Source organism: Salarias fasciatus, chromosome 5 (assembly GCF_902148845.1).
Source record: "Salarias fasciatus chromosome 5, fSalaFa1.1, whole genome shotgun sequence".
Classification (NCBI taxonomy): domain Eukaryota; kingdom Metazoa; phylum Chordata; class Actinopteri; order Blenniiformes; family Blenniidae; genus Salarias; species Salarias fasciatus.
The window spans coordinates 22,902,581-22,914,286 of NC_043749.1; the positions used below are offsets into that span (position 1 = coordinate 22,902,581).

The 11,706-nt window shown below is 42.7% G+C and overlaps 2 protein-coding genes across 2 annotated transcripts; one reads left to right on the forward strand and one right to left on the reverse strand.

Moving 5' to 3' along the window:
• Window positions 1–688: 688 nt before the first annotated feature.
• LOC115388036 (bombesin receptor-activated protein C6orf89 homolog) lies at window positions 689–3,545 on the forward strand. The gene is made up of 7 exons (XM_030090967.1): window positions 689–957; window positions 1,228–1,393; window positions 1,803–1,951; window positions 2,096–2,247; window positions 2,442–2,577; window positions 2,708–2,831; window positions 3,431–3,545. The coding sequence occupies exons 1-7, from the start codon at window positions 769–771 to the stop codon at window positions 3,511–3,513; spliced, it is 999 nt and encodes a 332-aa protein (XP_029946827.1). The 5' UTR covers window positions 689–768; the 3' UTR covers window positions 3,514–3,545.
• Window positions 3,546–6,741: 3,196 nt separating this feature from the next.
• LOC115388044 (DNA damage-regulated autophagy modulator protein 2-like) lies at window positions 6,742–11,029 on the reverse strand. The gene is given in 9 exon segments (XM_030090977.1): window positions 6,742–7,186; window positions 7,188–7,268; window positions 7,459–7,551; window positions 7,666–7,748; window positions 7,921–8,098; window positions 8,216–8,358; window positions 8,862–8,929; window positions 9,047–9,258; window positions 10,822–11,029. Coding segments are annotated over 8 exon segments (828 nt in total). The 5' UTR covers window positions 9,178–9,258; window positions 10,822–11,029; the 3' UTR covers window positions 6,742–7,135.
• Between the last annotated feature and the right edge of the window lie 677 nt (window positions 11,030–11,706).

Here is an 11,706-nt window from a genome sequence, read left to right on the forward strand (position 1 = left end):
GTCCTGGATCAAATGGGTCAACAAAAATATCTCCAATTTTCTTAATTTCACGTTTTGTCCTGAAATATCTTTTCAATTTTGTTTTCTTTTAAGTCAATATGAAGAAAACAATAAAATACAATTTCCCTAGAACTGAAAACTGTCCAAAAGTTAAAAAAAAATAAAAATCTATTAATGACACAAGACATCCTACTGTGTGTCTTAATAAAACTTTCACAATCCAGTTGTTACATCCTAAACTGCTCTGGTGTCCTGTAAGCAGTGTGATGGGGTTACAATCAGGATCAGCATTGAAAATAAAGACAATAGGAAGCCAAACTTCAAAGTGGTGCATCATCCAGCTCTTATATAATAAAAACAACAACCTTGTAATCCTTTACAAGGTAAAATTACATCTCTAAATTTACAACAATCCCTCTTTGGAACTGTAAAATGCATTGTTGTGGTTATCCTTATAATCCAGACCTGTGAGATGTTATAACATTTTGATTTAAATGGTGGTTAACAAGTGCATAGAAATGAGAAATAATACAGCAGTTTCATTGCTTGAATTTTTTAACTGTATGAAAATTATTAGATCTCTTTCCTTTTAATGTGTGCACTGCAGCAGAATAATATCCAAATACCAACAAACACTGATAGACATTATGAAAACTAGCTGGCACTTTTTAACATCTCAAATGATTTCACAGGCGACACCATGCTCCTGCAACCAGCCGAAGACCGACGTGTTTGACCAACAAGTAGCCGGTCCGGTCTCCTGTCGTCATGGGAACAACAACGAGCGAGCCGTGCATCTACGACAAACTGTCGGAGAGCATCGACATCCTTCGCCAGTCAGGCTACCGCTACGGCATGTCTGAGAGGGAGATCGAGAGGTTCATCAAGCAGGTCCTGGAAACCAACGAGCCCAGGAGGGAGCCCCCACAGTTCCCCATCCTGAGAGCCACCATCAAGGTCAGGCTCTCTAAATCTGCACAAGATGCCTTCCGTCAATGACTACGATCAATATGAAAACACTGAATATATCTGAATGATGTATCTCCTGTGAAGATGAGTTTGATGGACTGTTTGTGTGAGCATTTAGTATCCAAAAAGTTTTTTTTTTTTTTAGTAATAACATTATTGTATTGTTGTTAATTTGCTCTTAAAAGAAACACTGCACCAGTGCTAAATGTGTCTTGAGAGATGGAGCATTCTCATCTAATTCATTGGCTGTTTTTGCAGTTTGTGGTAGCCGTGGGATTCCTGCTGGTGGTGGTGCTGGCCTTCACCTACCCTCAAAATGCCCCCCAGCTGGGACTGGTCAACCTGGGCTCTTACAACTGGTCGTCCCCTCTCAGCCACGTCCGTCTGCTCTCGCTGCCCATCGCCAAGAAGTACAACCTGCAGGGTGTGTGGCACGATTGCAGTGGTTCAGATGTCCTTTTACTCTGTAAAGGACAAGGTTCAATACCTCTTTACCCTGGACAGATTAGCAACGTAATTCGTTTTGAAATGATTTCTTTTCAATGCACCATAACTATCTCATGTGCTGAACTGGAAGATTTGAGACTTAGTTAGTAGGGATCATGCTCATTCAGCCAGGTTTGGCTGTGGCAGGCTGCTTCCTCATTTAAACAGTCTGTCAGGATGAATGTTGCAAGTGTGTTGTAAACAATATTAAAAATCACAAAATTCAGATTTGAAATATTGACACAATATTCACAGATTTTTTTTTTGGCTTAGTTACGTTTTCTTTACTCTGTGATAAAAGATGAGCTTGACTGACTGATTTTTTTTTTTTTTTTCCTCTGCTGCAGGTTTCCATGAGTGGTGGAGCGCCGGCTCTCTCAGGCAGAGTTTGGTGAACTGTTCAGGCTGTGCAGAAATCTCCTCAGTTCTGGAGGTCCCAGAAAGCCTCAGAGGGACCGTGACTCTGCGCCGGGGGCCACAGCTCGTCCTGCTCAAGGTCAGAGGTCAATCAGTCTGTCTATCAAGTCATATACGATGAAGTGAAAGTCTCCCTCAAAGCTTCTCTGAGTTTTCTTTTCACCTGCACATCCTGCGTCTCTTCAGTGGGATATATTTTCCATTGGTGTGTGTTTGCCTGCAGGGCGGCGAGTCCCTCAGCATCCAGCGGCAGCAGCTGGAGGAGCTCTACCTGGCTCACTCCGGTTCCATGTCCATCCTACTGGAGGACGACGACGGACTGCACAGTAACAACCAGGGCCTGCCTCAGGGACCCGCCAACTTCACCCTGCTCTGGTACGCTACGCAGTTCCACTCACTTTATGTTCGATTCCCTTTTTGAAAGTCCATATTTGTCTTATTTCAGCCAAAAGTACCTGGTACCTGTAGTTAAAGTTGCTTTTCTTCAGGGTACAAAGACGTTTCAGTGCTGCTGCTGATGATGAAGGTGATTTATTATGAAGACAGTAATCCGCTGGCTTGTCTTCTAGGAGGTTCAGCTCTGGGACCAGGGAGAAAGTGTTAAGGTGGCTCTTCCCGAAGGCTGAACTCTGCCCCCTGCTGGACAGTGCTGGGACCATCCTGCAGCGCTGCCTCGTCACTCACAGCACAAACTCCCAGAGCAAGGTGAGTCCACAGGTTCGGACGTCGCGTCACTGCAGCACTGAACTGTGGATCGAAAAATGATCTCACTACTGAGTCCTCCCCCACAAACAGACTCTCAGGCTGTGTGAGCTCTGCACTGCCTCTGTTTCAGGGTGTCGGGGTCCTGGGCTGGTTGGTGGTGGGCGAGGGGCTACCAACGGTTCGAGTGCTGCCGGTTCAACGCTGCCAGAAACACTGCAGCTCCTTCAACCTGTGGCTCTCACCAGGAGACATGGGTAAGTTCTGCAGCACCTCTACACCAACGTATTAGTCCAGTGTGATGTTGTATGATTATTATTATTTTTTTTTTACTTTAAAGCAGAAAATCCTCTCTTAGGACTGAGATCCCTGACTAAACCATTAATTCTGTTTGCAACTCACTTACAACAAAAATATTACAAAATGTCCATCATGCCGCTTGATTGTTAGCAGTAATAAATAAATAGAATTTCACATAATTCTCAAATGCATTTCTCTTTTTACCCATTTACCAAAACATTTTTATTATTAAGCACAAAGCTGAGAAAAAGTAGCACAGCTGTTTTTAAAATAATATTTCTGAGTGAAGGAAAATAAAAGTATTACTTGAGATTTCAGAAAAGGAAATGGCATGACTCTAATCTCCCATCTAACAGAACCATTCAGTGTATTCTACCGTTCAGAATTCATTTTACCCCTGGTGAAAACTCATCACTTCCAGTTCACATATGGCTGCGTTTAAATTAATTTAATGTAATATCTTCTATACGGGAGACGTTAATATTTGGGAGTAAAATATTTAAGAACATGAGCGTTGAAACTGCAGTCTAATAGCTGTGATCGTCTGTCTCTGCAGTGTATGCGGACCCTCGGTACTGGCAGATGGAGCTGTTCCCAGGCCGAGGCCAGAACATCATCTGCGACGGATCGGCCTTTTAACCCTCCGGCCGAACGAAACGTATAGTTCAGAGCTGGAGGGGTGACGCAGACACGGGCTCTGATGGAAGGCTTTCGGAGCTCCACTGCCTTCCTGTGGCTCCGCCCACTGATGCCTTATAATGACGCCCTCCGATGTTTCTTGCCCGGTTCCGCCTCCCGTCTCCCTCAGAGAACTGAACACGTCTGCAAACACGACAGCGGGTGGAGATCAGCGCCTGACTCCCCGCAGCTGTCCTGGATGCGTCCGTGCCATAGCTTTATGAAGACCTCCAGCAATTGAACCAGTTTTCCCCTCCTAGATGGTTGCTGCAATGATCCCAGACCTTCACACATGTGCAACGTGTTCAGTGGCTTAAACACTGGCCTGCTGCTGTGCTCACCGATGCCTTTTCCCTGGTCAGAGGGGAAAAACTAACAAGACCGGGCACAATATTTGGGTCGTTTTGTGCCAAAGCCAGAAAATGTCTCCAAATGAGACAGTTTGAAGCAAATCCATTATAAGAATCCTCAAGTGATTTACAGTACTGTGCAAAAGTTTTCAGAAAAGAGCGTCCTCCAAATATGAAGGCCTGATTTGAGTTTTATCTGGGACAGTTCCGTGCAATGAAGAGAAGAACGATGCATTAGTCATGGTGATAATCACCCTTTTCTTTCTGGTTGTTAAAACTTTTGTACATTACTGTACTTTAGTCACGTTTAATGCTGAATTAGTGCTGCTGATCACAATGCCTCAAATCTCCCAGTCGGCTGAAAGTTTGACATTCAGAAGCAGCATTGCAACAATGATGCTTGACATGTCTCTGCTCCAGCACAGCTGAATGTGACCTCTTCGAGCTCTGCAGGACAACAAGTGTGTTGGCGCAACGCAACAACTCAAAACCACCGATGCAGGCAGCGATTTTTCTTGTATCTGTGGGACAGGGAGGGGCCTCTTTGGAGCGTGAACAGACACAGCTCCTCGTTTTTGTTCGTCTTAAATCAGAATCTCAGCTGAAGCGCTCACTAAATGCTCTGCGGCACAAATTTGGTTTTTGTTGAAAATCACATGACTTGTGGGTCTATAGAGGACGAGATGCTGCTGCTGTATTTCAAAAGCTGTCTTACTTCTAAGACTGGGCTTCATTTACAGAGAGGCAGGGATCTCCGAACTGGGTTAAGTAGGACGAGTTCAGCCTACAGCATCAGAGGTGAAAGCCGATGTTTGATTTTGCTCAATAAACAAAACTGCTTCTCTAATTTTAGCATAATTATTTATTGTTATGATTGTATATATGTTGAAATAATAAATTTAATTACCAGGTGTCTATATTTTGGAGTATAGATGGAGAAGATCAGCGTAATCAGGGTTTTCAAATCTGAATGATGTTGGGTCAGGTTGCCAAAGTTAATGCTTGTTAAATCGGCTTCTGTGTTTTGAGGATAAACTCCCTGATCTTGTTTTAGTGTCTGTGTATTCCACAAATTTCACATCTCAGCTGGAATTAAATCAGGGGGTTGCTGTTAAGATGTCCGCTTTACATAGAAATGTAATAGTTTTTTGAGAAAAATAAAACTTGCCATGTATTTGAATGAGTTTCCTCATTTATTTTGTAAACCCCACAGTTACTGCCAGTTTTCTAGAAATGAGCAGACTTTGCTTTCTAAATGTAGCCTGTCTCGTCTCATCCATCCATCACATCAGTGACTTTGTCTTGTCTTCTCCAGAGAGTCCACAGCAACAAATTAGCAACCAGAAGATGAGTTCCAGCACTACACTTGAATGAAAAACACATCTCTATTCCCCTTCAATAAAACATTCCTCCTCAAGTCGGCTGTAAATACACCAAGAAAAAAAATAGACTCAAAGGGTTTTTTTTTTTTCCATGAGCTGAACTCAAAGATCCAAGACTTTTTCTGCCTATAAAGACCTTCTCCTCTCAAATATTGTTCACAAATTTGTCTAAGTCTGTTCGTGAACACTTGTCCTTCACTGAGATAATCCATGATAAGGTGCTGATGAGATAACAGGATTATTGTCCAGGTGTGCTTACTGTCGTATTCAGGACAACACACACACGCGTACATTACTGCTACTTCACAGCTACTCCTTATTGTAAATCTTATTTTCTAAGTATAATAAACCCTGCAGGGGACATTTATCTATTCTGAGCCTGTTAGAGAGTGCTCCCAGTACTGCCTTGCTCATGGGTCTGGTAGTGATGGAGGTGGTGGTTGATGGTTGTGGACATTGATGTTTTCTGAAGAGGCATTTCCTGAAAACATTTAAAAGCTGTATTTTATTTTTTTAAATTAGATTGAAGCATGGAGTCCCAGGTTTTTATTTATTTATTTTTTATTTTAACTGGAATTGGAGAAGTAATGCAACTAAAATTTTATCCTGTACTTTTTTGTCCCTGCAGAGCTTCTACAGCACCGTCACTGTAGGGAGGAGCAGCTCTTTAAACGGGAAACAAACTACTGTCTAGAACAGGAGGAACCAGAACCTCCACAGATCAAAGAGAAACAGGAAGAACCAGGATTCTGCAGTTTCCAGAGGACCATGGAGAACCAGAACCTCCAGAGACTGAGGAGCACAAGGATCTCAGCACCAGCAAGATGCGAGAGCAGCCTGTACTGAAGTTTGAAACTGATACCTTTAAAGTTCCTCTATTTAGGAGCAAAGTGACCTGAGTGAACCAGAACAAGAAGCAGACACTGAGCAGATTCAGGACTCTGAAGTCCACCATGAGGAAAAAAACACCTTGACTAAGAATCAACTAGAAATGCACAGCTGAAGAGAAGAAACAATGGAACTATGGAAATATGTTTTGAATCCAGTTCGTTTTTTCAAGTAACACGAATGAGCCACAATTTAACTCTTTTAACATGACACAGTTTTTTAAGAGGTATGCTTCACATCCGTCTTAAAACACTGCAACAGGACACTCCCAAATTATACGATCATTAAACATGATAGTTTTAAAACACACAGGACAATTCTTTCGTAAAAGATTATATCAGGTGGCCGATTCTCATATCAAAATATAAAATGCAGCATTTCAGGAGAGAAAAACACATTTGTGAGGCTCGTTAGATAAACAGCATTTTTTATTATGAATAGAAAAAGCTGTAATCATGAAATAGAAAAGACAGCACTTATTAAAAGTCCTGATATTTCCTTTTCAGGATTTTGTAAACAAAAAGGGTAAATATATTTAACCGCAGGTTTTATTGCTCTGTTCATTGTTTTAGAAGTTTTGGTGAAGTCATAAATCTACCTTCAATAAATGTTCTGTGAAGTAATCATTATCAGATCCATTAGAAATCTAAACTGAAGCGAATAGACTCAACTTGTAAACAGTTTATCAATCAACTGGATCAGAATCAGCATTTAATACATTACTTTTTCAATCAGAGATGTAAATAAAAAGTGGTTAAGATTTATAAATATAAATTTTCAAATCTGATATCATAAAGTGCAAAAGCTTCATGTTTGAATTTACAGGGTTCGTTCAGATCACCTCTGACCCGAACCAACAGCAGCGTCAGAGGAAAGACGTGTTCGGCTGAACGGACCACAGCGTTAGGATATACTCTCTAAAAAGCCTTCAAATACGTCTAAAAACGGTGAAACCCGCCGCGGTCATGTGGCTCCGGCCAGCAGCGGGGACGACTCGGAGACCTCCCGCTTGGGGGCGTGACGAGACGACGCCGTGGTGTGGCCAGTCGTACAGGTGGCTGCTCTGCAGGTCTGCTTCTGCTCGCAGGGTTATTTTCTTCATCAAGAACAGAACAGATCAAAGAAATGATCAGCGGGAAGGTTGAGGTTGTCCAACTGATAGAGAAAGAATTTCATCTTCCTCCTAGCAGCTGGGTTAAAATGATGAATGTGACGGTTTTCAGTCAATCCGTCACACCAGGCCTAATGTACCGAAACCTTCAGCTGCTGAACGGCGAGAAAAGTACCTGGAAATCCCTGATGTAGGTGAGGAAGAAGCTGATGAAGGAGAAAGCCAGCGACCATTCAGACACGGTGCTGATGATGTGAGGCGTATAACCCTGAAAGGAACAGAGGACCGACCTGAGTGTCAGAAAACTTTTACTTCCAGAACTGAACCTTCAACTCAGAATCGAAGGAAAACAGTCATCTGCAGCTGGAGGGCAGCTACTGACCGTCTCTCCGGGAGTCCAGTGGAGCTTGTTAACGACGTCCACTCCGACCAGGCTGCTGTACATGATGACGGAGGATATGAACACTGAGCCGCTCTTAAGAATCACAACTCAAAGTCAAAATGTTTTCAGTGGCTCACTGCTTTCAGTGCTTCACTGATTCATTACTGTGATACACTTTATTCTGTAAAATCTGACTTCGTGAGTAATTTCCCTCCTGATGATGGTGATGAACGTTGACGCCCGGTTCAAGGATACTGCTGACGATGCTGGTCAGGGTCCACAGTCCGATGCCCAGACGCACCAGGTAGATGGTCCTGCTGTGGATGTGGGGCTGCATGAGGACCGACAGCCCCGTCTGGACCAGGATGTAGAGAGCTCCGACCCCGAAGGTCAGCACGGCGCCCACCAGGTGCATGGAGAACAGGGTGGTCTTCTGCTCTGACACACATCAACTCTTAACACTGGCTGTATGTTTGTACAAACAAAGCACATCTATAGAAGCAATCAAAATGACAGGCATCGAAATGACATCTGGTGTACTCATACCCACCTGGAAATTGGCAACCACGCACATCCCGAAGGAGCTGATGAAGCCCAACACGAGCCCCAAGCCGTTCAATCTGTGGACTTTAGGCTCCTCCTCATCGGTCAGAGCCTCCACCTGCTTGTAGCGCACGTAGACTGTGGCTATGCCTGCGAACACGGCCACAGCAGGACGCGTGGAGCAAGTCCAGGAGCGAAAATATTATTATCAATGAATCCAGATGTTAGTTTATCCTTTTTTAAAGAATTCTGAGAATTTAGGTGTGTGTGTGTGTGTGTGTGTGTGTGTGTGTGTGTGTGTGTGTGTGTGTGTTCTTGTATTTCTATCCTTGTCGGGGCCAAATGTCCCCACAAGGATAGCAATACGTGGAACGACGTGCCTTGTGGGGACCTTTTTCCGGTCCTAAGTAGGAGAAACAGTGTTTTCTTGACCATGTTGTTGTTACTGAAAAAAGTAAAAGTGCAAAAACATTTCTTTAGGGTTAGGCTTTGTTGTGGTGTGGGTTAGGGTTAGGGTAAGGGTCAGGGTTAGGGGCTAGACATGAATGGGAGTCAATGGACGGTCCCCACAAGGATAGAAATACAAGACTGTGCGTGTGTGTGTGTGTGTGTGTGTGTGTGTGTGTGTGTGTGGGCGTGTTTGTGTGTGTTACCTAAAAAGGCTGAGATGTCCAACATGATGCCAAACACACATCTCTCAGGTGCCACCGTCCCCGTGTCACTGCAACAGTGATGAGAAGTTCATCTTAATGATTCAGATTTAACAGACCTACTACAGACCTCATCATTAAAAGTGCAGCGCTCGCCACGTGCACTCGGAGTGTGTTGCAGGTCAGACCTGATGTACGGCACCAGAGGGTCCACATGCTTCAGCACCACCGCCGTGATGTACGCGAAGACGAAGGACGCCGCCGTCCAGATCACCAGGGCTGCCGGCAGGATGCAGAGGCCCTCCTGGAACCACCACATGGCCTCCTCCCGGTGTGTGTGTGTGTGTGTGTGTGTGTGTGTGTGTGTGTGTGTGTGTGGTGTGTGATGGTCCACTGTATCCTGTTCAATACAACATCATTAGTTTTCAAAGTGTGCTGAGGGCCGCCCCTAGGGGGCGCCATAGATTTGCAGGATAAAGAGGGACCTTATTATTATTACATCTATTACATTTTCATAGTCCAGTATTAAAGCAGAAATGACCACATGATGTGAATCAAAGCATGCATGAGACTTGAGACGGGAGACAGAGGATTATTAAATTTACAGTATTAAACAAAAATAAAGCATATAAAGGGCATATGGAGCATATAAAAAACACATATGACAGATTAAAACAGATAACCCATGAAGAAAACTTTGGCTTTGCCTCTATGCATACAAATATGTATTCAGACTTTTACTAGAGCTCGCCTCTACTGCATTTGTGTTCTGGTTTGGGTACTAAAATTATTAACCACGTTGTCTTGAGCAGGGCTGCATGATGTATTTCAAACATTATTTCAATATTGACACTTGCAAAATACATATCACTAAGATTATCTGAACTGCAGTGAACTGTGTTTTCATGAACTCTGCATATCAACACGTCTGGAATTCAGATGGAGCCTGAATGCACCTGACTGGACACATGATCTTATTTCACTTCTTCATTCCAACATCATAGCAGGTCAAAGACAACAATGCTTCTGAATGCTGCTGCTGGGAACCAAAAAAAGCACGTGATCAGAAGAGCAGCAGCACTTGCATCTGGTTAAATCTGAATCGCAGAAAAGGAAGAGCTTTCAGAAGCACGAAATACTTTTACATTTCAGTATGAACCAGTTTGGTGTGTCTGAAATTATAAAAGGACACATTGACGTTTTAGATCGACAAATGCGACCCACCAAATCAGCCCTGAAAAATAAAGTTCTGGAAAAGCTTTTCAACACTGAATTCTCTTTAGTCTCACTTAGACTAGATGATAACAGAGGGGATACAGATTCATAGAAATTAAATCTAAAAAGACTTTTAATTAACTACTACATTACATTGTATCTACACTGACCACCCTGTAAGACACGAGTTGATAACTTTAGCTGTATTATTTATAAGTTAATAATAAGAATAATAATATTCTGAATTAAATAATACAGGCAAAGTTGGACAGTAATAGCATTGCATGAGTTCCACCAGTGTCAGTGAATTACTGTTACATAAAGACAGATAAAGTTGTGATTCAGAGAGGAGGAAATAAAAAAAAAATCCCAGTGAAGAAATGAAACTCAAAGAAACTCACTCTGACTGAGTGGGCGGAACAGACCAAACTCCTTTGTAAAACCCCAACATTTAACACATATCCTCCGAACTGAGACACTAGCCTGCTCCAACATCAGATCTCATTAGTGGAGAGAATACTTAACAATGTGTGAAATAAATCGGCTGTCGTTAAATAGAAAACACACCTGAGGATAAAATGGAAAAATCTATCAACAACTATTATCGTTAGCTAGTTGATCTTAGCATAGAGATTAGCATAATTTGGATATTTACACCTTTCTGTGCAGTTCTGTCAGTATTTAACGGACAGATTTAAAGAGAAACTCTCACAAATTCTCTTTTTTAACTCAACATAATGAAACTCACGTTATCAAAGTCCTCCAGCGGTCATTCCCGTCCGATCACACGGTGCGCTGCTCAGATCCGGTCATTAAAGGAGTGAATTCATGTCCGCACACTCCTGATAAAGGTGAGTGATCCTCCGTATCAAGAAACTTCTTATTTCAAAATACAAACTTAAAACTTGTGACAGGCTCGCTGTGCTTCCTCTTTGATGCAGCGCGCATGCGCAAGTCAGGATAATGTCATTGGGCGTTTTAGACCCGAGTTCAGACTCCCAGGAGTTGCACGGGAGCTCAGTGCGACCTGCAGGGTGGGTAAGGCGATCCCAGATACAGTCACAAGGTAACCTCGACCCCATGTTATGGAGAAGAAAGAGTACCCGCAGAAAGCCCACGTGCGCAGGGAGAACATGCAGACTGCACAGAATGGCTTATTAACATCTGCTTTGAAGAACCACCAGTCTTCCACCTGTTATCAGCAACCAGTCTTGTGTTTATGACGTGATCATGTGATGATAATCATCACTTTCGTCACAGCAGATGAAATTCCAGTTGCTGCTCCTTGCTTGCTCTTTTGGGTCAGTCAAAGTTTTTAGAATACCTTTTTTTCCTGAATCTTTAATTGTTCTTTAAAGATTAATCATCCCTCCTCTGATAAATACAGTTCAATAGACATTGTCGACAGCTGTGACTGACTGCTTAGCCAACTGAAACAAATCCATTTGATGGACAATATAGACTAATATTACAAACTTCAAAAACTATGTCTACAAATGGGCCTGCTGAATGGAAATTAATGCAAATAACCATGTAAAACATTTGGCTTGTTAACCAATCAAAGTAGGATGGAAGTCATTTGTGTAAAATGAGAGTGTGGAAAAGTAATTAATCAAATGAATGAATAGCCGTG